The sequence below is a fragment of the Haemaphysalis longicornis genome, unplaced genomic scaffold (assembly GCF_048455015.1).
Source record: "Haemaphysalis longicornis isolate Haplotype H1 unplaced genomic scaffold, Haemaphysalis longicornis Haplotype H1 scaffold_1, whole genome shotgun sequence".
NCBI lineage: Eukaryota > Metazoa > Arthropoda > Arachnida > Ixodida > Ixodidae > Haemaphysalis > Haemaphysalis longicornis.
Window position 1 is genome coordinate 468728886 of NW_027526203.1, and position 26726 is coordinate 468755611.

General features: G+C 45.9%; 1 protein-coding gene across 5 annotated transcripts in view; it reads right to left on the reverse strand.

Moving 5' to 3' along the window:
• Positions 1-26726, reverse strand: part of LOC144156227 (bromodomain-containing protein 8-like) — a 97340-nt gene that overhangs the window by 43166 nt on the left and 27448 nt on the right. For all 5 annotated transcript variants that reach the window (XM_077688133.1, XM_077688131.1, XM_077688130.1 and 2 more), the window contains one exon: positions 3847-4190. In XM_077688133.1, the coding sequence (XP_077544259.1) occupies positions 3847-4190 (344 nt within the window). The remainder of the gene's footprint in view (positions 1-3846; positions 4191-26726) is intronic.

Consider the following 26726-nt stretch of genomic DNA (forward strand, 5'->3'; position numbering starts at 1 on the left):
TTGAAATGGCTTTAATCTTAGACGTCTTAGATTGAACTCTCACAATACAATAATTTTTTTTAAAAGAGCCGTATACTTCTACTGTAGAGCTTAAAAAATCGAAAACATGACGTTGACGCCGCCATCTAGTGGGAATAATTAGGACCAAGTATTGCAATAACCAGAATTCACGCCACCGCTAAATATTTCGATATAAAATGAGTAAGATATATTGTAATGATTCCGCAGTTACCTATATTACCTTGCCCAAGACGATTTTGAAAGCATAAAAGAGCTATGCTAGTTCATAAAGGCATCTGAACCATTGGAAGCGTGGGAAGCTGGAGTAGGGGCGGAAATTTTGCTCGCTCATTCTAAAAAAAATTGTCATTTATCGTGCTCCTGATCATCATTTAGCAAGAATGTAGTAAACATCAACTAAGATTGCTTGCATGAAGCGCAGAGCACAGCGCATTTGCTGTGCCGTAAAGTTCCGGAAGAACACCCACCCAAATTTAAGTACAGTGATATCAAGTGAAAAATACGAGATGGGCGAAATTTCGGGTCATGCGCGGAAAGGACGAATAAGTGACCGCATCTACACATGAAGAGATGGTTCGGGTTTGTTTTGTTCACTCATCGGCGCTAAAGCCATGGATTTTACGGGGTGGGCGTGCGTCTTTCAGTAAATTGAATATTTCAACCGTAAAAGGGGGTGGGCAATGTTTCGGGGGAGGGCGTTCACTCGGAACTTTCCGGTAATCTAATCAAAACGTGAGCGTACATTTCGCCGGCGCAGGGGGCTCGCTACTACAGTCGGTAGAAATTCTAGCCTCTGTATCGGTAGCGACGGTAAAAATAAGTAACGGAAACTTTCGCGCATGCAAGGTCGACTTCAGCAATCACCAGTATCTCCTGCTCAAAGTCTGTAAAGACTGAAAACGTAGCTTAAAAAAAAAAAAAAAAGGACGTCGCCGTCTCATGTGCGACCCACTCGCTGAAGTAACCATGGTAACGACGACGCTCTAAACCAAACCGCCGCCGTCAAAAATCGCGGACATTCCGGCGGCCAACCATGAAATAAGTGATTCGCCTCGGACGAGGTCGGACTATGTCGTCATCGCAAGCCGCCGAGCCAACAAATAGTTCTGTCTCGTCGGGGTAATAACTTTTGTTAGCGTGAGCGAATATGCTTACTATTTTTGGACTTGTTTCTACAAGAACTATGGAGTAGATTTCTGACACAAACAAAAACACTTTGAAATCCATCTCAGGCCCCCTTTAATGTCATTTTTCGTGCGCGTGTGGCACGGGTATAAATGTGTTTCTTGAATACACACTACACTTGGCTGATCAGAATGCTGTATCTCATACACACCGTCAAGATTACTAAGAAGGCCTCTACAGTTCCATTGAACAATATTTTCTTTTCCCATTATTAAGTGTTCAGAGCTTTGGGGTTGTGATTCTCGGAGGGGTTTTTTTTGGCTTCTCTGGAGGTTTGGATGAAGGGACCCGGTCCTTCCGCTGCGAAGCAGATAGGAAAGGCCCCACATCCATCTCCTCATCAGATGTCCAGGGGGTGCCCGGCGGACCAAGCCCCCTAGACTTAACCCTTTCGAGTGCCCTTCATTTCTGCCATCACCACGATGGGCATTGGGAGCGCCACGGGTGGGCAGGCGGTGGGGCGAGGATGCAGCGGGCGCCCCTGTGTCCATCTGCTCAGTGCCCTCAGGTGTACTGTGGGCTAGCGGAGTGGCAACGGGAGAAGCGGCATTGCTCTCAACGGTGTTTGTGGCTATCGCAACCACTGCAGGCTCCGCAGGCAGTGCGGTGCCGGGTTGGGCTGCCGGAGACAACCCAGCGAAGGGCGGGCGCGGGACCCAGTCAGTCTCGCTGGCCTGGGTCGCCGCCGAAACCAAGCACCGCGCTCCTCCCCCCCCCCACCGGCGAGCTCTGTTGGCATACCTTTCCAAAGGAAAAAAGGCAAACCTCTCTCATGCTTCAAAAAAGGAGAGGTTCTCAGTTACTTTCAGATTGATTATTTTCTTTTCCAACTTGAACTTTTCACAGGTCCTCGAGTAGGCCATGTGTGGGCCTTAGCAGTTTATGTAAAGGAATTGTTGTGCGTCACAGTTATCAGTTGGGTGATCGTGTTGGGCGCACTTGGCACAAGTTAGTTGGCCCCGACACGAGTTAGTACCATGCCCGAACCGCTTGCACTTGAAACAGTGCCGTGGATTCGAGATGCACACTCGCACGGAGCACCGGATGAAGCCGCACTGATGTGGTCCGGAAGAGCGGAGCGGTCAAACATCAGGATGGTGTGTCTAGTGGGTACTACCTTATCGTCTCTTCTTATGGTGATGCGCCGGACTGCCGTCACACCTGGGCTTCTCGAGCCTTGAAGTCTGCCTCCGTCTCGTCTGCTAGATCTGGGGCGGTATTCTCGAGTTTTGTCCCTTTTGCGTTCCTTTCAAAAGTGTCCCTTTTGGCAAGCCCTGATTGGCTAAAAGCAAACAACCGGAAGTGACGTAACGCAAGCGCGGCAAACCTACTGCCAACCTTCCTCTATGCTGCCAACGTCCACTTCTTAACCGGAAGTACGTCACGATGAAAGGGACCCAAAAGGGACGTTTTCAAAAGGGACAGTTACGGGAATACCGCCCCTGGCTCGGAGATCACACCCTGAGATCCAACATGCGGGTTTGAGTGAGGAGTTTCGTGGCCTGTTGCTGACTGTTTACTTAAATTAAGAGCTCGCCAGTTCTTTGTTTCTTAGCTTTATATGATTTACCCATAATACTTTCTAGAAACTTTGAGATCAAGAACACCAACTGTGAGGCAATAGGCTTTGCTTGTTCAAGAGATTGGATTACCAAGAAGCGGGGGTAATTGTCAGGTTTTGGGAAGGTCATGGTTGGAAGGGGTAAAAAAACTTCGGTGTGGTCCCTTTTGGGGGGCCGATCATTCGGTTTTACAAAATTTTGAGAAAAGCATACAGCATGGAAAAAAGCAGGGGACTTTCTGCTCTAACCTTACCCTGATAGTCAGAGAGGTCCTGGAGATCCCTGCTTGGTAAACAGACCGGGAGCCCATCCGCCGGAGCTTGACCACGGTTCCGACGGCCACCGTTCGTAATTTCTTGCCCTTCACCTCTCAACACCATGCCATGGTAGGTTATGGCTTATGTTTGGCGGCTCGGGGTCCGCGGTGTCGCCAATACCGTCACCTTATATTCACAAGGTGCCCCGTGCGGGGGACTCGCAAAAATGCAAAGGAGGGTAAGGGCAGGAACCTACTCTCACACCAATGCATATAATAGAAAGGGAGCACACGTGACAAACTGTATTGCCGTAGTTCCTGGTGATATGCACAAGGCAGGCAGACCAATTGCTTTCAGTTTGCATCATAGATGACTTATTGCCAATTACCTCGACCTTCGCAGTGACAGCGTGCATACATGTCACAAGCTTCTTCCAAAAACAAGGAACTGAGGTAGAAGACAGCATGAAGCTCGGCAGAAACACCACTGGCAGCCCCTTGGGCCCACATCGCTATGACACTGCCACCTTCATTGTTTGTTCACCTCTCGGTGATGTTGATACGTTATCTTTAGATTGGTGAAATCAGTTTTGGCAGGTGGTCCCCCATTTTGAATAGCCTCGGGTACAAAGAGCACAAAACACAAGTAAGAGTACATCTTTGATGTGTTTTTCTGCATCCACACCCGTATAAAGTTGTTTCCCTCTCTCTAAAGTTGTTTCTCTCGTCCCACCCATGTACAATTAAAGGGCCCACCCAACAGTTTGCAGCGGCCCCACAGTTTGGCTCCTCTACTGCCAAAGTAAGAGAGGTCTCGCTCACGCTCAGCAGACGAGGCAGTCTGTTCCTCCTCCTCCTCCTCCCCGTCCCCGTCGTCGTCCTCCTCCTCCTCCTCGTCATCCTCCTCCTCTTCCTCCTCCTCGCCAGCCTTGACCTCCTCCTCGTCATCCTCCCCCTCCTCCTCCTCCTCCTCCTCCACCTCACCGGGGTCCTCAGGAAGCTCTTCAGCAGCCACCTCTGCGGGCGGCTCATCAGCAACGGGGGACAACTCCTCGGGAGGCTCGGGGCTGTCAGGTGCCACACTCTTGGTGGGTGTCTCGGGCGTCGTCAGCTCTTCCTCGTTCAGGCTGGGCTTCGCTGGTGACGACGGCAGCAGGTCCGGCACACTGGACACAGAAGAAGAGCCCCCAGCTCCATCTCACTGGCACAAGGGTCCCCCACACCAAATTCAGGCCACCAATTCTCAATTAAAACCACCCACAATCGGATGATGCAAAGCACTTCTCCTGCCTCCCATCCTGTTGTGCAATGTTTCGCCTGCAATGCCACGCTAACAAGCTCAAGACTATACGCTCATATAGTTTGGGAATCCAAAGAAACAGCTGGCCCACAATTAGCCCACCACACTAAAGCTTTGAATAACCCAAATTTTGCTACTGTGTGCTGTAATCTTGTTGTACAAGACATTCACTGCTTACAACAAGAATAGGACCCACAACAACTCCACACAGAGCAACCATGGCAGACATATGCAGCACTACTCTTCACATGCAAGTTTGAATAAAGCAGGCAAACAGTAGTGTTAGCAGCCGCATTCGGAAAGCCCCTAATGCATTCACAGCACCAAATTTATCATTTACCTTAAGTGCATAAGCCAGATTTTTGCATGTTCAAGGTGGAATGTTGAAAAAAGTCAGGGTTATTTTCTCTCTCAAAGGGATTAGTGAGAACATGGAATACAATGATAAGTGACAACTGCATTCATACACACCCATTCCCACCATTTGATGCACGCTGTACCGACACCCTCTTCCAGAAGCACCAACTACGGCGGAGCAATAGTGCTCGTGCCCCCCTCTGACGGCTTCATGGGGGAGCAGAGCCCCCTCCGGCCCTGGACCGGGATTTTTAATTTTTTGAAAAGCCTGGCTTGGGCCTGTACCCATCGAATTCGGACTGTCAACTGTCCTATCTGCCAACTATTTCGCAGAGGTCTGTTTATTCTCGCACCTTTTTCCTTTCAGGTTTTTAATATTTGGATCTTGGGTTAGTGACAGGTCAAACATTCAGTAAAAATGTCCCTCAAACGGATTTATATATGCAGAATATGTTGTCTGGATGAACAACCGAATGCCCACTTCAGCGATGATAGGCAAAAAAAATTTTTTCAATCGTGTAGCGACATCTTTTGGTTTCCAGTAAGCCATCAAAAGCTTCTGTGAGGTACGGAGAAGAGTCAGAACGACTGTTTTTGTGTGGCGAAAGAGTCTGGCGTAGAACGCTTCCTAGCAAACCCAAATTCCATCGAACTGTTGAATGTAAAAAGGTCAACACCCTTCCATTCCTCGATGTGCTAGTGAAATGTGTAGGAGGACATTTGTGTTTTTCTGCGCATCAGAAACCTACTCACAAACAGAAATATCTGCAGTTTTTATTGTGCACATCACATTTTTATTCTATCACAATGAACAGGACTGACATTGCAAGAATAAAAACTTGTCTCCAATAAAACTAACACAGAATCAAAACACAAAAACTGTACACAAAAATGAAAAATGCCCTAAGCGCAGAACCAATTCACAGCAGCTTTTTCTCAATAATTCACCGATCTGTGTCATTAAAAATGTGTAGCTCAACAGCACTACCGTAGGAGTTTCCTGCTTGGAAGGGGTGTTCTTTTTGCTGCATCCATCAGTTAACATCCATAGGCTATTTTAAATATACTGCAGTCTAGTTTAAATAAGCCTAGTTTCGTGACACACGTTGTGGCCCTTTTGGTAACTTACTTGTTTCTGCACTGTGCCTGCAGGTCAACTGCACTGAAAATTTTGCCAAATTTCCATAAAGTCTGCCTAAAAATACTGCCAGATACAAAATATCTGAAATAAGTGCATGCACTGCGCAAGCGACTAGCAACAATCGGCAATTTAAAACCGAAATTGAGAAGAGCGCAGCCATTACGCTCCAAGAGCTTGAACACTGGCAGGACTTCAGTCCTTGCGGATGACATAAATAGACAACCATCAACATCAACAAACCACCAGCAGTGAATCTAGAGAAGCTCCTAACCCCTGGTCTAGGAGCCTTCGTATTATAGAGCAGCCAAGAGATGCATCAGCTGGCATTCTGTGTGGTTGGTGATAATGAGCTTTAATTGTTATCCAAAGCACTAAGATATAAGCTTTGGCTTTTGTGTTTTTTCGACACCTTGTGGACTGTTAGTGTTGCTTCCTCTCTTTCCAGGTGAGAGTCAGAATGCAGTTTTGCTTTCACCTTCATTCTCTGTCCAGTGTTTAAAGTGTTTGCAACCTTGATGTGGTCAGCAAGAAGTCGTACCTACATTATTAGGCACTCGATATACGATTTGTATAGGAAGAGGTTTGAGGTGTAGAAAAACCAGACCAGAGGGGTTTCGAGAACCCACCCCCTGGGGATTTCCACCATTGGTTCTCTCCCCTCCTTCCCACCTCAGCAACACATCTGCAGCAGCCGCGTGTGGAGGGTTGTTAGAGGGGCACTCACTCCCTAAAGACACACACCACCTGTCCAAGCAATGCCTACAGTGTCACATAAACATGGCAACTCAACCACTTTTCTGTTACTCTTAACTGCCCTTCCCACTTGCTGACCTTCCCCTAAACCCGGCCAAACTTCACTCTGTCAGAAAGGCTGCAAAATGGTCTCTCCCAGGCTTTGAAAGGGCAGTGGTGTGAGGTTGGGATTCCCATTGCAGCGCACCACACAATGGACCACAAAACACAGCTTTGCCTTCGCCCGCCACAGGGTTACCAAAATCAATGAACTTATGGCAGTGACTACCTAACTAGAACATGTTAGAAGGCATGATTAATGTTGGACCATCCCCACTAAGCAAAGCTAACTCCAAAGTTCACAAGCGAAAATGAGTAATTAACTCACAACAAAAGCGAACCGAATTAACAAGCGAGGGCAAAGTGTCCAAGAACCTGCTTGTTCAATACATGCCGCTACGAAAAGTTGTGGGCAGCAAAGCCAGGATCATCAAAAATGGGCAATTAAATTTACCTCTAATAAACTACAACCTTTCATGCGATTATTATTCTATCCATTCCTGATAAACCACAAAAATATTTTGATTTTGGTAATTTTTCATTGATTCTGGCGCAACAGCCGACACCGACGAAATTGTGCAAATGCGAAACAAAAAAATGCAATGAGAAGGAGGAAACGGCACTTAGAGCCTGTGGCCTTAGGGCTCAGCCAAATCCAACTTTCATAGCTACTCATAGCCCTGATGAAACCGAAACCATAACCACCTTGATGAGACCAAAAACACAATGTTTCAGCCAAGTTTTTGGGGATGGGGCATCATGGCGGTCGTATCTCGCGACTCAATTCCGGCGCTGCGGCACCGGACGGCGCTGATAAATGAGTTTGGGGCAGTTCGGCGCAGGATGGCGCAGGTAAACACGTTTGGCACTCAATGGCACAAATGGTGCTGCTGTTCCACACGTGACCTCATTCAACCGCACTCATACCCGACACCACAGTGCCCATCATGCACTGCAAGAGGCAAGACCAAACATCTGTGGAGTAGCGCTTCATTTACCACGGTCCGGGAAAGAGCACCTCAGTCTCTCGGCGGACATTGACGTCGCACCTTGCAAGAGTGGGTCGATCTGCCATCGCACATAGGACCATCAGACGCACTTCGGCTCTTGCGGGCCTTTCTACAATACTTTAAAGAAGAAGGAGGACCTGGCCGTTTCTTCGCAAAGCCGGCATCGGGACCAGCCCACCTCACAGAAGAAGTGGACACCGATCCCCTCCCCCACACCCATAAAGCACCTAATTTCTGCTTGAATTGCTGTAACCTGTTAGATGCAAAAATAAAGTCATACAAAAAAAAATGAAGGAAAGAGCCTCGGGCCAGTCTCTCATCGACATCCCCCACCCCTCTGGAGACCCTTCTCTCCCAACCAAACTGACGTGTGCCACAAACAGAAAAGCATCCCTTGGAAGCTTTTCTGCTTGATGGTGTGCGTGGCACACGCAAGATTCCAATTCCTCCACCACGAGACAAGGCGAGCCCCCATTGGGGGATGGACCCAGTAGGCAGCCATGGATGGCTTAGTGAGCTTGTGGAGACTTCACCTCCCAAGCAAGCTTGTGAAAGCCGCTATATGGTATATATAGCTCATATGGAGCAAGTATTAAAGCGCAGTTTGTTGACTCCGTCCCCCAGTGTGCATTATGTGAACCTTCCGGTAACTCGACCCTCAGCAGCGTCTCTGTGATACTGTGAAGTGTTTCGGCTTTGATTTTTGTGTTCTAGATTGCCAGCTGAGTAAAGCAGCCTCTTTACTGCTGCATTCACTGCAAATGTTGACTATAAGTGCTACTTGCTAAGATCTTGGCCAACCACCTCCAAGCAGTAATTGAGCTTCTAGTCAGTGACCATCAGGCATGTGGCACCTCAGCAGTCCATTCAGACAAACATTCATTTTGCAAGATCTATACTTGAGTGTGTTGCTAGAATTTCAGCTCACGTGTCCCTAGTGCAACTGGATTCAGCAAAAGCCCTCGACTGCATGAGTCAACAACTCCTGTTCGGTGACCTACAGCCTGTGAACATTGGAATATGACTTACCGATGGTATCCGCATCTCCTACGACAATAGCTCAACAAGAGTGGTAGCCAACAATCAGTTAACACAACCGGTGCATCTTTATCAGTTCATCACGGGTATGCTTCGCATCCTCTTCTGTTTTGTTTGTACCTGGAGCTCCTCGTCCAAAGTGCATAAACCGAGAGACACTGATGTTCATCATGGATTAAGATTATCACATACAAGGTGTGTCCTAGCATACGCCAATGACGGTTTTTTTTTTTTTTTTTTTTTTTTTTCCTGACAAGGTAAGTGTGGAGACTGCTCTTGCCTTGCACTAGAATTTTGCAAGGCTTCAGGTCCTGCCCGCAAATGCAATTCAAGAAAAGCTATGGTTTTTGGTATGAAGGATGGGACACAAGACCTGATTATTTTCCAGGAATCACTTGGAACAGTGACCTAATATTTTAAGAAGGGGTGTGTGAATAGTGATTTTTGGTTTTGAAGCGAATATGGTGCAAATAATGACTTTGTTAGAACAGTTTTAATTTGAAGTGTATATAAAAGTGAATTCCAGAAATAAAACTAAAATTTGCAATATTTAAAGTGTGTTTCAGTAGACAGCCTGCAGAAAAGTAAAAGGCCCAATTTTTATGCAATTATATTTTGCATAAAATTTTTATGGCATAAAACAAGCATGCAGCAGCTATCCTGCTGCTTTTACTTTATTGATGATATCGCAGTTTACATGGGGGAACTTTCGTTTTATGTGGTGACTTTAGCAACGAGTATTAGTGTAATGAGGGTACAGCTATATATTTCAACAAGCAATGATTAACATAGTTCTCCTTAAAAATGTGACGGGCAGCTCCATGAACGTTCATGCCATTTCTAGGAAGGAAACTCAATGTCTGGGGCACCAAAACACACCCTCACTGGCATGCCCTTTGTGGCACAGTGGTGGTGTCATCACCTCCACTCTGCCACCCTCTGCCTTGAGGTCCCCTTCCAGAATGCACTGCACATGTCCCCATACGCACAAGAATCTTAAATGCGGGTTCTGCGAAAGGCATTTCATGCCCGGTAGGCAACCTAGTAGGCAACCTAGCTTTGCCAGTGCCGCGATGTCAATGACTGCTTTCCTGTCAAGAAAACTTTGCCTTGGTGTCTAGGCATGCGGAGGGAGCTAGACAAGTTTATCATCTCTCCTATGCCCAATAATAAAAAAAAAAAGGAACCTCAAGGGTTTGGAGAAAAAATCAATTTTGCGCATCATTTGATCAGAAAACTTGGGGCTATGTCAGTATGCAGCTAGGCTTCTTGTCCTAAGGGCCGCTGACCAGGACACCCAGAGTGCAACCTTGTTATCAGGATGCGAAAAGAGAAGCAAGAGAGTGAAGTAGACCAAGTAGACCCAATGCCAAGGATGTAAAAGGCACTCCACAAGCCCCTTCCTCCTCCTCTCAAGCCGTATGTCACCAGTGCACTATGGGAAAGCATGTCGCTGCTAGCAGAGGAAACAGGTGCATATTTGCAGCAGTAGTTTGCAAGAGCTCAAAGTGCAATACGTCCAGTGCCCAGCTAGTTCGAACTCATTGCAAAGAATATTTTTTTACGTGTGTTTTCAGCAGGGCATTTCTCATTTTAAACAAGGCCCAATTTTATGTAGCTGTATTCATTAAAACATTAAAAGCTGTCCATTTGCATTTCTGAACTTTGAAATACAGTAGACTCACGATAACTCAAACTCGAAGGGACCCCAGGATTTTCTTTGAACTATCAGAAGTTTGAATTATCAGACATTTTCATAAATATGACTCGGGGGAAAAACCAACTCATGTGTGATAAAACATTCACTTAGAGTATTTAATAGGGCTGTGCGAATATTTGAAACTTTCTAATATAACCTGAATAATAAACATGTTATATTCACATTCGCTTCGAAAACTATGTATTCGAAAGATTTCGAATATTCGTAAGGGTTCAAATACTCGGCTATTATCGAATATATGAATTGATTAGTTTAAGGGGGGACGCGGCTTTCGACTTCTGAAAAATGACCAAACACGTTTTTTTGAAAGCCACATATTTGGCTTCTATGTTTTCTATCCTGCCCGTTTGCAAAGTTTTTTCGCCGAAAACCATTGCACAGTGGCATAAAAAATATTTTTGCCCGCCGCTGTGACAAAATGTTAGCGCAAAGGGGCGAAAAAAACGGCGCAACAGTGCCACTGGACGCCCTGGGGCCATTTTGGTACCATTGGATCGGCCGAGCGATCCTTTTCCCGGTCCTGGCCGTCTCTTTTATCTTTGTGCATTCACAAACGGATGAACGACAGTAAAAGAAAGACGCAGAAACGAAGCCAGAAATGAATGCTGAAGCGCAGTTGGCCTTCCGGTCGGCGCGCGTTGAAATGGCCCTCCTGACTGGGCGTCGCTGCGCCAATGCAAGATGGCGTCCGCCTGAACTGCGTAGTGCAAGTTTCTGAGTTCATTTGCTCTGCTTCACTGGGCAAAATTTCTCTTCAGTCATTTTATCTGCTGTGGTATTCAACACGGCCATTATCGCAATGGGAATGACTGAGATCACAATTCAGATTACGGGAAGTTGCACGACTCGAAAGGCGGAGGTCGTCGAACGCTTCGTGACGGCGTGACTGTACCCTGGAGGGTGAAACGCAGTGCCCGCGCTTGTGATAGCAGTTCGCGAAGTGAACTTTTCATCTGATTTGCGATGCTTACGAGCTTAGCAATTGGTAAGCTTGGCAGTAGGCTCGCTAGCCATGGGAAAGAAACGGCCGATGCGTCAAAAGCTGCGGCGCGCATGGCGTAGCCGTTGCGCGTTGAAGTGTCACCTGACTTCGCAACCGGGTACGATGAAACGCCAGTAGTTGTTATCAATGCCTGTGACGTTAGATTTAATATTAGTAGCAACCTGACGGGCCATGTCAGGAATAAACAAAGTATGACATGTTGCGGTGTTTGAGCACTGCGATGCCGGTGAGCCATATCGCTTTTTGCGCAACATTTCCCGTGCACTTCGAGAAATCATGCAAACAGGTCTGAGTTTGGAATAAAAATGTGTTGACGGCATTACAAATGCACCTTACTGGCGTTGAATTTAACAAATTGAATTTTTTAAGGAAATTATTAATACCAATGCATACATCTATAGCTTATTGCATATTGGCTGTGCTGCAAGGAATATTGGATGCCCTGTATGTCAAGAGTACTAAAAAAATGTGCGTGCATTGAAGTTGGAGTTATGCAGAATATTATACCAAGCTTCAAAGTACCTCATTTGTATCCTTGTCATATGTACACTTTTGGCAATGAACACCTGCACGTAAGCTTCTGCTCCAAACAAGGTTATAAAGAATAAAAGAAGTCAAAACTCAGTGTTCAAATTTAATTTAAAAAAGTGCTTCACTTGTGGCCATGGCTACAACAATGCAGAAGGAACTTGTCCTATGCAACACAAGCAACCAGCTAACCTACTTTACATTCAAAGCCATCTCCCCCCCCCGTTTGTTCCGCGAACTGGCCTATGTATACCCTTTACAGAGGAGCTGAAAATGATGTTTTATGGAAAGAAAAAGGCTGCAAAAGGCACTTCAATATCAAGACAAGGCATCCCAGAAGCCCCGTGTTCAAAAGGACATGAAAGACTACAACCCTAGCGACATGATTGAAATCTATGCTGCAACTTCGGAAGCATTTTTCTCAAAACAGTTTTTCTTGCCACCTAGGTCTCTTGTTCCAGTGATTTCTTTGTGACCGCTAGATCTATTTTTTATTCCGTTCTTTGCGTTACATTCCGTGATGCACAGTTCAGGTCGTGACACTCAGATTTACAGGTTTACTTTTTGTGAATTTTGTCGAACGTGAACAGTCGTTCATGGTCTATATGCCCATTATTCGTTCACCTCTAAAAAAGTGAAGACAAAAAAAAAAATGTGTTCTAAAAAAACTCTAAGACTTCCATGACCTCGTTCATTCATTTGGGAATGCAAATTAAAAAAGGTTTCTATCAGGTTTTATAGGTCGCTCAATCTCGCTACAAGGTGAAGAGAAAAGTTTTTTATATCAAGTTTTCTAAAGATTAGTATAAAATTTTTATGGTGTTTTCACACAACCATTTCCGGTTGCTGTGCTAATTTTCATCAAAATACACAAAGAAATTAAAAAGTTGATTTCGAAAGCCACGTACGTCCCTCCTTAATTATTCGATATTCGATTCGATATTCGAAGCTAGATATTCGTACTCGATTCGTATTCGAAAAATTCACACACCCTTGGTATTTAATAACAAAACATTCACACACAATACTGAAGTGCTATTCACGCTTTGAAAAAAAAAAAAAAAAATCGCAAACGTATGACTGCTTTGTCTCTGCATGCGAGTTCAAAAAGTTTTCGATGCCAGCTAGGGCAGCTCCGGCAGCTAGGGCATTGCGGGAGTTTTCTGCACTGGTCAGAAACTTTCGGATCCCAGCAATATGCTGAAAGGATGCAAATGTGCAGCTAGAAGTGGCAAATACAGCAGATATTTTCCGGCAAAGACAAGCAAAAAAAAATCAATTAACCGAATTTACGCAATGGAGCAGTTTGAATTAGGCGGCTTAAAATACTTTGAAAACAAGGCGGGCCAACCAAAATTTTGAAATGTGTTTGAATTACCTGAAAGTTTGAATTATCCGAGTTTGAATTGTTGCGAGTCGACTGTACTTCAAAAATATTTAAAATCTTCCAAATATTTCTACTCGATTTGAAGCCAAACTGGACGTTGTGTTATTCAAGTTGATATTCCCCGCACTGGCAGCACTCGGGTGCAATTACTCCTGTGCAACTTCGCAACACCAACCTCCACTGTTCGGGGCACACCATGGGCAGCCACGGTCCACCTTCTCTCGTGCCCGTGTGTGCAATAGATTTCTCGTTGCTCGACTCTTTTCTGTCTCACAAGCGTTACACTGCTTGCCGCTCAGATTACAGGCTTTTCGCCAGGTTTTTGCGATGTCTGCTTGGGGTCTGCACAGTAAGCCCCAGTGGCGTGGCAACCTTTTTCTTCTTGTTGCACCCGAAGGGGTCGGGCTTGTTCATCTCTTTATTTGGCAGCTTGTTCCTCGTTTATTCTTCTTTCAACATGCTCAGTGTCCGTTTTTGAAAGCTGTACTACGAATGTGTCCCGCCAATTTCTTCTTGACATTCATCGATGTCTTCAGAAATGTCCTGAAACCCTCAAGTTTTTCTCCAAGAAGTGGTTGACCCTTTCTGCTCCTTGCAGACTTGTTTCAGTCTTGAGTATGAGTTCAGTGCTTTGCGCGAGTATATTTTCGATACTCTTATTCCTGCGTGTTTTCCCATTCCTTTACATCATGTGCCAGACATCTCATCCCGATGCCAGGACGCCCTTCATAAGTAGGGTTGTTTGTTTTCGGGTTTTATATTTTTTCAAAATCGGGAGGCAAAAATGGGTCCTATTTTTTGAACTGACAATCGAGGAGAAATCGGGTTTTTTTGCTAAACCATTCTGAAATTTGGGTTTTTTCGGACTAAATCCACAGATGTACTAAGTAATACAGACAGTTTATTTTAGACGGCATCACGACCTTCTTAACTCTAATGCGTTAAAATTGGTGTTCATTTCAAGCTGGTAATCGGGGAGACATCAGGGTTTTCTAGAAAATGCTCTTCGAAATTTGGCATTTGTTTGAAAATGAATCAGTAATGAAGACGATAAAGAAAACTGATAACTTCTAAGATATTAAACATTATATTCACAAAAAACTGGTCACAATTTTTCACTCTCCTTAATTTACAAACCTAATTTTCTTCCTCTCATTTTATCCTTGAATATGTACCTCTGTCCTTTCTTTCCCTTTCATCTCCCGTATCCCCTCCCCCCTGAGCAGGGTAGCCAACCGGACAGTATCCTGGTTAACCTCCCTGCCTTTCCTGTACTGTTCCTTCCTTCCTTCCTGATCATCTGCTTCTGCAACATGTCGGTCTTCCTTCGAGACCCGTCTGATCGCTGAACGTATCTCAAGTGCGAGGAAGGTCCCCAGACAGCACAGCTCCCTTAAGCTAGGAGCAACAATGTCAGCGCAGCATTTGTCACGCTGAGGCAGCGAGTGGTATAGTTACCGTAAAAACCCGCGTATAGCCCGGGGTTTTTTTCTAAAATTTAGGGTGCGAAATTTCAGCCCCGTACTATGTGCAGATCCCAAAAAGTTTCGGCCCGAATTCAGTTTTGGTTTCGGCATTGGTTGGTGCTATCATCATCATCAGGTGTCTGCGCGCGTCTACGTTGGGTAGCGTTAGTCCTAGAGACCTACAGGTACAGGCGTGCATCAGGCGAGCAACAGTGGCCATTGCAATCACTTGGCGCACATCACGACAGCCACGATTTTACTTCCGTGATTTTAAGCCATGTCGGGACCGCGCAGGCAGTACTCGGCTGCCTTTAAAAGGAAAGTTATTTCTGCTGCCGGAACCATCGGCAACTGTGCCGCGGAAAGGCACTTCGGCGTGAATGAGCAGAGCATTCGCGGTTGGCGGAAGCAGAAGGAAGCCCTTTTTGCATGCAGCGGCAAGAGAAAAAGTTTCCGGGGACCGAAAAATAGAGCGTTTCCGGACGTGGAACGAGAACTGACGGACTTCGTTCGGGAGCAACGAGCTGCACAACTCGCTGTGAACATCGAGCTGCTGCAGGCAAAGGCAAGGGAGATCGCTCGAGACAAAGGCATTCAGCGGGCGCACTTCAAGGCAAGCAAGCATTGGGTGTCTCACTTTATGCGCCGCGCTGGGTTCTCCCTACGTCGGTGTACGTCGGTCTCGCAGAAGCTTCCAGAAAGCTACGAAGAGCTGCTTATCGCCTTTCAGAAGCACGTGATTTCTTTGCGAAAGGCAGTCCCCTTTCAGCTGGGCCAGATCGGCAATGCTGACCAGACGCCCGTGTACCTGGATATGCCCTCGGTTCCAACGGTGCATCAAAAAGGCTCCAGGCAAGTTACCGTGCGATCAACTGGAAACGAGAAAACGCGGGTAACTGTAATGCTGTCCTGCACGGCAGACGAGCGCAAGCTGCCACCCTACGTGCTGTTTAAACGAAAGACGCTGCCGAAAGATGTTCCCAAAAAATGTTGTCGTCCGCTGCCAGGACATGGGGTGGATGGACGAGTTGCTAGTGTTGGACTGGATCAAGTCCGTGTGGTGTCGACGGCCCGGAGCACTGCTGGGGCTCCCATCGATGCTTGTGCTCGACGCGTTTCGGTGTCATCTGGCGGACTCCGTGAAGCGACTGCTGCGCGACTCCCGCACCGAGCTCGTCGTCATCCCGGGCGGAATGACATCCCAGCTACAGCCACTTGATGTGTGCCTTAATAAACCGTTTAAGGACCACATCAGGCACCTGTATATGGAGTGGATGAGGTCCGGAGAGCCAGAAGTGACCCCTGCCGGACAGCTGAAACGGGCCTCGCCAGCTCTGCTCTGCTCGTGGATCGCTGAGGCGTGGGCCTGCATTCCCGAGGCGCTCATTTGTCGTGCCTTCAAAAAGTGCTCCATCTCAAACGCGCTTGATGGCACGGAGGATGAGGTGCTGTGGGAGGACATTTCGGACAAGGGAGATTCGGAAGACAGTGCGTCAGACGAGGACAACGACTAATCGTGCGCGCGTGCGCACGCAAGTGTGTAAATAAATACATTTTTCTGTTTTCCTCGAACTATATTCGCGTGAAAACGTTTTTCCTCGCGTTTGCTATCCCCGAATTACACCTCGGACTATACGCGGGTCCGAACTATACACGGGTTTTTACGGTAATGCAATACTCAATGAGTTCGGAAACTGTGTTTTGGGGGCTTGCTTCCAGCAAGTACTGGTTGAGAACGGCGGCCCGTAATCGCACGATTATGCAAATCGCTGCTTTGAGAAGGTTCATTCGGGGAGAAATCGGGTTTAACCCGATTCTCCTGAAATATGTTCGGCGTGTAAGAATTGGGTAAAATAGGGTTGTACCCGAAAACGAACAACCCTAGGTATAATAAGTGTGTGTTTCCTCAGGTGCTAAAACCGTTTTCATTTAAACGAGACCTGAAAGGTGTTTTGAGCACACTAAATAATCAAGCGCAGTCATTAGGTTGGGTGGTCAACATCATCCGTGCCAAGTATAACTTTTTTACGTGCAGCGGAAAGCTCACACTTTCTTTGCAAAGTTCGTCGCCTCTTTCCCACCCTTTCCTGCGTGTTTTTGGACTCAACCATTTAAACGTGTGTACGTCATCGATTCTCCCATGTGCCTCACGTGGACACGTCCTGATACTGGACGTTTTTTTTCTCGCACTTTATACAAAGAGAAGCGTCGTCTGCCCAACGTTTTCAGCTTGCGCTGGCGCCTTTGGTTAATTAGTGCTTCCTGCAGCATGCTTACACACTATTGTGTTCATCTATATAGACCTTTGTTACTCTATTACCACATTTCTCATTACAAGACATGGGTGTGGCTTGTCAAAACATCCGTGCTTCCTGCCTGAGTGCGCTGCTGGTTTGCTCTGTACCTTCCCAGGAAGGCCGTTCATTGTAACTGATAAAGAACTCCAAACCGGCACACTTGCCTTTTTGCCATGCCACCGGCAGAAATTACTGCAACACCGCAGGACGAGGCCCCACACCGGTGGGGTGATGTATGTGAGACGGCACTTTTCGGATAAACTGTGCACACGCTGCATGAAAGAGAACTAGACACGTACGATCCTCCCCATGCATTCCTAACCGGTGCCTTCATGATCACGAGTTCTCCACCTTTTTAAACTGTCTTTCTGACATGCTGCCAATAGCAACCAATGCAACGTGCAGCCAGCAGGGCGCAAAACCAGAAAAGGTTGAAGAGATCACCTCTGAGGAGCAAAGGATCAAGGGAGGGAATGCTCGCGCGCCGTCAACAGCAAGGAGAATGGTGAAAAAAAAGAGGAAGAGACGTGCCGCGGCGGCAATGTGCGGTCTTTCATTTACAATTTTTCAGATAATACTCACCGCTTTCACAAAATTCTTGAAGGAGGTAATTACTAATACATTGCTTTATTTGGTTATTTGTACATCCACGTATCAATGAAGGGTATTTCAGGACCCCTTTAAGTTATGCACTAATACACTCCCTGTTAAAACTGACGCAAAATCCTCTTCTTATGGCTTGGTCCGTACTCTGTTCACGCCCACAAACAGATTATTGCTGTTTTTTAAACTAAAGCAGTGATGTTCAGTGCGAAGAATTTTTCCTTTTTCGGGAAATTTTCGGCTTCACTTTTGGCCAAAAGGGGAAAAGAAAATTTTTAATAAATGCAGGGAATTTTAGGAGTTGTTGAGTAAAAAGGAAAAATAATGTCAGTAAACCGGACCTCGCATCATTTATTCGGTTTCTTTTAAAAAGTTACCTTAACGCTTTGTCGGATTTATGTTCAAATATCCGCAGTTGTGTTCTCGCAAGCTAAAAGCATTCAAGACCGCTTCCAATGCAGTTCAAGAAACAGGAGGGAGCATAGACGAGAGCTTCTCCATACTCCATCAGAAAGCGCTAGTAAAGCATGAAGCGGCGGCGGCGACTGAAGACATGGAAGAAGGGCTGAAGCCTGTCCTCGTGTACTCCTGTGCAATATACAAAAAAGTATTTCGGGTGCGCCTTAGTCTGCGTGCTGCCAACAAGAGATGGTGCCAGCAGTCCCGGCGCAGAGCTAAAATTACCTCAATGACCCAACAATGACTAGTTCTTTTTCAAACGGACAGTTTTAACTTGGAGCTAGCAAGCAAAGTAAGCATGCTGTTTGGCACAGAATGTAAAATGCATAGTAAAATGCTGCTGAGCAGAATATGTACCGTATTTTCCGGTATATAAGTCGCACCTTTGTATAGTTGCACCCCCCTCAAAATGGCAGTTTTTCTGAAAAAAAACATATATAAGTTGCACCGGTGTATAAGACGCACCGGTATACAAGACGCACTTGTTAATTAGGTAAACTCATATTGAATCATATCGTTAGAAAGTGCAGCGAAAGTACATGGTTGCAGTGGCCGCCGCCTATGACCGCATCCCCTGGTAAGGATGGCTAGACACGTGCATATACCGTCCAAAGTCTAGACAGAACTTCTCAAAAATGGTTTATTGATACACACAGATGGCATGTACTTACAGACGGCGTTTAGGCAAAACCATCGAAGTCTTCTTCCTCCGACTCGCTAACAAATAAACAATTCAGCAACTTCAAGTGGGTCTTCCGCCGGCGCATCGCTGTCGTCCTCCGACTCACTGATGTCTTCTTCGCCAACATCATCACCACTCGCGGACCAGATTCCTCCGGCCTTTATCGACCCGGCTACAACTGTTTTTGTAGAAATGGAGTCCCAAGAGTAGGAGACCCATTTGGCCATCTCTCCAAACATCGCGCGTCTCTTGCATGCTGTCGTAAATCAGCGCAATAAAGGTGTCATGGCGGACGGAAGTGACGCGAACGGAAGCGGCCCGAAAATCGAAACTTATGAGCAAGCTGTCATTTTAAGCACGTTTACCTCCTTCAGAGTAACTCTCTGTAATAATTTATAAGCTGAATTTTGTTTTTGCAACCCACTTTGATGTTACTTTGAATTTATTCTGAACTGTAGTTACTGCGCATGGCAGAAATAGGTGCACGTTTGTCATTGTTCTTGACTAGAAAAAGCTTCAAATTCTTTGGTTTAACATCCCGAAGCGGCATATGGGCTATGAGAAACGCCGTAGCGGTGGGCTTCAGATTTATTTAAACCATAGAGCTGTGTCTCAACGTGCGCTGGCCACGCGCGGCCGTCGCGAACCGGATTTATTCCATACATAAGTCGCACCGGTGGATAAGACGCACAGACGAAAATTTCAGAAAAAAAACCCCGACTTATACACCAGAAAATACGGTAGTAGAATTTAGTTTAGTAGAATTTAGTCTGATTTTCTGAATGCCATCTGCATCTGGATGGCTGCACAAAGTAGACATGCATAGCGCTGGCTAACTCTGAAAACCGAACAGGAATTCACGTAAAGATCTATCAGCTGCAAAAAGAGAATGGAGGGAAAATCGCAAGGAATTCTTGAGAAGCGTGTGGGGAAAAAGGCTAGAAATAGGAAATTTCTCAACCTAGAAATGGAAATGTTTCTCTCCAGCATGGAACATCCCTGGACTACAGGGATGCTGTTCTTGTGTGCAAAGATCACAGTGAAAAGATATGAATATCACGCCATTCTCAATACAATTTATGCTGTTCAGGTGTCCTCGTGAACCATCCTATGACAAATTTCATTTAATTGGTCCGTATAGCCTGTGGTGGTGTCAGAACCACCATTGACATTTGATTTAACTGGTCTGTATAGACTGTGGTGGTGTCAAATATGTGATAGGCATGCCAACTCATCTTTATAAACCAATTGTTATTCTCGGGAAACAGGGGCATTTGTTCAGTGCAGACTAAACCCTTGCCTGGTTCCCTCCTGTGCACTTGATATAATGGCCACACACGTCGCCTTCCTTGGTCTGTCCTTAACGTCCCGTCTGTATGTACTCTCCCATGCACTAAACAAAACTTCCAAAGCAAAGCTGCCCTGGCTCCATCCAACCCCCAGCACTGATAAACTGCCAAAAGGATTTTCTTATTCAAATCAGAGCTCAAGGTGCCCGCGCATCACAAACGGGCACGCACCTACACACGAATATTGAAAGATGGGCTGCACGCTGCTAAGGCCTTTCGTACCTCATCAAAACAACACAACATGATCATGCCCTCTTTGTGAGATGAAAGGCTCCACAGTCCATGGTGCAACAGTGGCGTCCAGGGGCAGTAAAACAGACAAGCAGAATGTGAAAAGCCTTGAACCCAAAAAAGGAAGAGAAAAAAGGTGCCCTTCAAGTATTTGTACCTGCTTCGATTAACAAAATTTTTGAGGGAGAATATGACCAGGGCCTGTCACACCCAACCTGCTGTTGATTTTGTTTCAGGGCCCTTTGAGGGTTAAAAGTCTAAAATACAGAGTTGCCATGACATATGCCAGAATCAGCGTCGGCCAATTAAAGAGGGTTACTTGCGACCACTGCAATCTGGCAAAAAACATATGGAGCAATAAGGCAGATGCATTTTGTGGGGACCCTTGTTTCCCTACACCTCGCCTGCACATGTTTTCGCGAGCTGGAAGCCACCATTTTGGGCAGCCAGCACGTCACGTGAGTCGTGACCTCTTCGTGACCCCATGCGATGCGCCGAACGGCTCGCCACGCACTTGTGCGCGAGGGCACGGGGGAAGGAGGGCCAGCTTGTTGCCTTCCTTCGCGCCACCCTCTCCCCGACCAGGGGAACACCTCCCCCGGAGATGACTGGCCGGAATCGGTTGGCTCTGTAGTGCCTACTCCTAATGCCCCAATGACAGTGAACCCAGTTGGCGCCACGGGACTCTGCTAAGAGATTCTGTCCTGATCGGTCACTAAGGATGCCTCCCCCGCTCCCGCGGCCGTGATTACGGATATCGAGGTCCGAGTCCCGCGGCTTGAGCGAGCGAACGGAGCCGCTGTCTTCCCACAAGCGATAGTCGTGTTGTCTGGTATATGCCCTGTATCTGCCAGGCAATAAAGTGTCACTCTGGATTGCCGGAGTCTGTCTACCGCATGCGAGTACCCGAACCCGTCCGCGAGTCTTCGAATTCCGCAGGGGCTAGTGTACGGCGCGTAGCACTTTCTCTAGCAAAGCTAGCAGGGGTCCTCTGTTATTCCGTACGTTAGCCCACAATTCATGACTAGCTGATGTTCTACGTATTTCTTTTCTTAGAAGTTACGCCTGTAAATCAACATAGCCAATTTGTCATTGACTGTTCAATTAGGTCTACAACAGTGTCAATTCACCTGACCAAACCAACACTGCCAATCAATCTCTGAAGTGAGCAAAAACATTTACAGAGATTATGAATTATTCAATGGAATGGGCGTGCTGCTTTGCGTAGGCAAACTAGCCCTTTCCCAGATTTAAAATAAAGAGTAACCCGTTTTCTAAGAAGAATCTGCTGCAAATAGCAGCCCTTTAGGCACGACCTTTACAGCATACAGGTAAACAAAAATAGAATGCAAGAAATTAAACAAAATGCTGACCCTCCAGATGATGCTACACATAAGTACATACCAGAGAAAAGTTGGAAGAGAACGGGGAATCGACGACGTGCAAAGTGCAGCATAGAAAAACCACCAAAGCCTCGCAACATGTGGATCATGTTACCGATGCTGTACACGCTCATAACATTTAATGTCATAACGCTCTTGATATAGAGTTTGAACTCCTCTTCAAGACAATCAGATAGCTCTGAAAGCTGGCATTCATTATACCCCTGTCACACAGCAAATCTAATGTCATTCAAAGTCAATGACATTAGCTGTTAATGACATTCGGTCCGGCTGTGCGGGTCTGCACGGCGAAACAAATGTCATTTGATTGTGATAGCGGTGATGATTAGTGAGATCGCAAAACTGAAAAATGAAATTTCAAGCGCATCTAGAATGTTTTCACACACATTTTTTTTTAAACATAACAAAGGATTATTTTTTAAAAATAAAAATAAGAAAATCACTGGTTTAGGTGACATCAGTAGACATCACAAGCCGAAACAAGTCCTCAAAAAATCCGTATTAGGGTAGCGCACGCACTGGGGACGAGATTTTCTTGTTTGTTAGTACTTGTTTGTCTTTCTTGATTTGAACGACACCACCAAGAGGAAAATTTAAGTTTACTGAGAGTTTTTAGAAACAGTATTCTTTGGTTTCTTACTGAATTTTCTTGTCTAGTGACGTGCCACTGCTTCTGAGGCTACTCATTTAGCCCCTCAATGAGGTCCGGGACCTCAGTTAACGATTATTTCCTCCCACAACAAAAACAAGTCAGGTTTAAATACGGCTTGCCACGGTATGGTGGCGCCATTTAGGTTCAGTAACGTAAACAAACGCGCGAACGCCGCTGTAGGGTCTCTCGATGCCAGCGCCGCCGTACAGGGTGGAGAGACCCTTTGGATGGCCCCATGCCGCCGCAATTGGGTCTCAACATGCTCAACACGTTGTTCTTTTCGTTTCCCACGAAACCCAGCAATGCGAAACAGATAAGATGATTCAAACTTCGCCAGTAAACCGCGTTGCGGAGATAATTTTAGCACGGTTTTGATACGACTTGCTTCGGCGGCGAGCGAGTGACCCAAAATGGCGTCTCCCCCCTGTTCGGCGGACGCGTTAATCGAGGTACCCTAGGCTGTAGAGCGGTCGGTTCCTGTGATGTCATTGCACACCACAAAAACACACGATTTAGCGGGAAAATCAAAATTTTACCTTAAATTGATGAATTTCTCAGTGAATAAAGGATCGTTTGTATCCGGACAAGCGCTGGTGGCACTATAAAACACGAAATCTTTCGAATAAAACAAACTTGTATTTTGTCTTCATGGCTCTTTCAACGATTGCATTTAGCCTCGGAAGTATGTCGTCACTGCACTCCTGTTATGGGGCAACGTGGAATTAACTCTGGTGGCGTGTCGATTCAGGAATATGATTTGGATGAACTTCTGACGCCGTAATGCAACCAATACTTTTCCGTGTCATGACTCTTGGAGGGACTGCTGTGCACACCCGCATGCGAGTGGTGACAACAAGTGGCAAGCGCGAGAGTGCGAGTAGTGATGATGAGGGGTGAGCGTGAGTGCGAGTGAGTACAAGTGGTGACGGCGAGTAGTGAGCGTGAGTGGGAGTGAGTGCAAGTGGTGACGGCGAGAAGTGAACGTGAGCACGAGTGAGTGCGGGTGGTGAGAGCGAGTGGTGAGCGTGAGTGCGAGTGAGTGACAGTGTTGAGGGCGATTGCTGAGTGTGAGCGTGGGTGAGTGCGTGAGGAAAAGTACATTTTTCTGAGTGAGTGTGAGTGAGTGGCATCCAGTTTTGCCGAGGTATGGTCATATGCTTTCTCCATGTCAAAGAACACAGAGAAGCAGTGTTGTTTATGGACGAGGGTGTCTTTCACATACGATTCAAAAGCAACCAAACTATCTGTAATAAACCTGCCTGATTTTTGTCTAAAAGACCATTAAACTTAAAAATAACAAAGTCGCCGACTAGCAGCGAGGATTCTTTTCCTTCATTTAGAAGTGGAACAACGATACCCTCTTTCCATGTTCTTGGAAAGTGACCTGTTTGCCATTTTTTTGTTAAAGAGACAGTATTGCTTAGAGAGTGTCACTGTGTAGGTGTCTGATCATGTCATAGCTAATTCCATCAGCTCCAGGGGCTGACACTCACCAATTCAAGCATGATAAATGGGACATTGTATCCCACATCTGAATGCTGGTTCACATGTAGGGGCTGACACTCAGCTGACTTCTTTGTTGTATAATGCGAAGACTTGAACACATGTTCAAAGTGCTTCCCAAGAGCACCTGCTTGATCTTTTACAGTGTTACCCACACTACTTACTAGGGGAATAGGATGGGTCTTGTAGCCTTTTAGTTTCTTTATACTAGTCCAGACTTTCCTAGAATCTGTATAAGAGTTTATCAGGGTTCGTACGGGCTTCAAAAGCAAAAATTCAAGGGTTTTCAAGGACCAGAAAACAAATTTTCAAGGTCCCTGGGATTATTCTATAACTTTTTCAACACAATGCAAAAGTTTTTTATTGCACAATACCTAAGAACATTAGTGCAAATTCAGATAGGCGCTAATGGGTTCGTGAATGCTGCCCCAGCTCTATTTTTTATTTCATGGCTGGTAGTTAAAGGTTTTTCTTTTTTCTTGGTGTTTTGCTCAGGCTGTTTGATTTCAAAAGTTTGTTAATGTTGCCTGCATCTCCTGCTTTGTCAGCAAAGTATCAGTTGAAATTAAATCCACAAGTGTTGCTGCAAGGCAGGATGAACAATGTGCACGGCCACGATTTGCACGTAAAAGTAAATGCAGATGGAGTGTATGAAGCACAGCAAACATGCAAGGAGCAAGCGTCCACAGACTAGATGGAAGATGCAAGATAGAGAACAGAAGCTGGCTTTCACTGGATTGTATAGTGACATGGATTGGATTGACAAGTGCCTGCTCCCAATGTTGCCTTGTAATAAAAAATATTCACCAAACTTGTCATTTCACGCACTACACTTAATCTTGATGGTTACAATATTTCTTTACATTTGTTAGCACCTAAAATCCTAGACAAACACTTTAAATTCTTGTGAAAAGGCAGGGCTATTGATTCTCTCCGGAAAAATCAAGGGTTTTCAAGGACCATTTAAAAATTCCAGGACTTTCCAGGCCTTGAAATTGACACTTCTAAATTCAAGGGTTTTCAAGGTTTTCAAGGACCTGTGCGAACCCTGGAGTTTATATAGACGATAAAACCTGGTCCAACTATCATTTTTTGCCATGCGATGCGTACGCTTTCCCTTGGCTTTTGCCCGTTGAGCAGGCTGTCGGCCGTGGGATAGCGGCGTAAGAGTACCGACGCCTTGGTCTGTTCAGACCATGCATGTCTGCAGTCCTCATTCCACCATAGTCTGGGTTTTGGGAAAGGTTTAGATGTGGTCCCTGGAATGCTTTTCTGCGCATATTCAAGAAGAGTGGCCATAATCACAGAAGTGGCTGCTTCAACATCTACATGGCTCATTAATGTGGGGGTAGCCTGGAAAGTTCTTTGTATGCTTTCCAGTCAGCTGCTTGCAATTTAAAAATTCAAAGCGGCTCTGTGTCTTGAGTCATTGCTTACAGCTGGTAATTTTACGAGAAAATGGTGGCTGCCATAGGGGTTGTTCCACCTTCCACTCATGCGTAGGCAGTGATATTGCGGAGCTGATTGCCAGGCCTATTGATGAATAAGTGTGGTGCATGGAGTTGCAATATGTGGGGTATTTCTTATAAAAGGGACACTGAAGTGATCTGTAAACATTACGAGATTACTAGCGAAAATTGTAGTATAGAGTCTCTAGGCCACGTTTCGACCACTCTCGCTGCATTCACGTGAATTTATTCAGAAGAAAAATCAATTCAAAAATGCTGCCCTCCTCTCTGCATTATCCTTGAAGATTTCTATGACATTTCGCATGACGTCAGAAAAAGATGGCTTGGCTTGACTGTGCTACTGCCCAGCTCGCCGACCCTTTGACAGAATCGGTCGGCTCAGCGTTTAGTCGCCCAGCCACCAGTGGGTCGTTCAGTTGAAAGTAAGCCACGACACGATTACCGCCTGGAGGAATGTGCTTTTAGTTTGTTAGTTTGTAGACTGTATCAAGCTCTAAGTCCAAGAAGCTCCACACAAGTGCACATGCCATGCTTCACTGACTGGTATGCTAGTAGAAAAATCTAAGGCCAATTGAAGGTGGGAGAACAGTCACGAAAGTTAATATAGGTACTAAGGAAATAAAATCAACCGAAACTTTTACTGTACAGCATAAAACCAGGGTGCAGGAAGCACTTTTTTGCACTGGGTGATCAAGCACAGCTGTCAGCAGCACGACCACACATCTGCGAACGCTTTTCCGTATAAGAAATGCAGTCGCTAGACATGACATATTGTGGGAATTTGGGGGACGCCTACTGCATGAGCGTTATACAAGAAATAGTCATCTAAGCTGCTTGAAATGCTAAAACTAAATAAAAATGTAAGCTGGCTATACATTATATACTTTATATATCTACCCCTGTCATTCCTGGCTTATGGCCAAGTGGTCTGGATCACTAGGTATGTTGTTTTGCAAGTCGCAAGTTCAAATCCCCAAAAGTGCATGCTTTTTTTTTTTTTTTCAAATTGATTTCTTTGTTTTTGGCCGATGTTTTCTATACTAAATTCACCAGTTTTGCGCTGTAACGTTCACTGCTCCACGAACTAGTTGACAGAACGCGCGCAGGCTGACACTGACACGCTAGCGAGTTCTCGTAGGCGTGCTGTTGCCATAAGCACCGACTGCTTGCAGGCAGTGCGCACAGTCCAGAATCAGCAGACCCCTGGCCTGGTGCAAACACACTTTCTACGAGACAGGCATGAGCCAGGCAAGCTCCAAAGATGGGGGAAAAGTGCATCGCATCTGAGCATCTACAGTAACGCGGGGGGCGT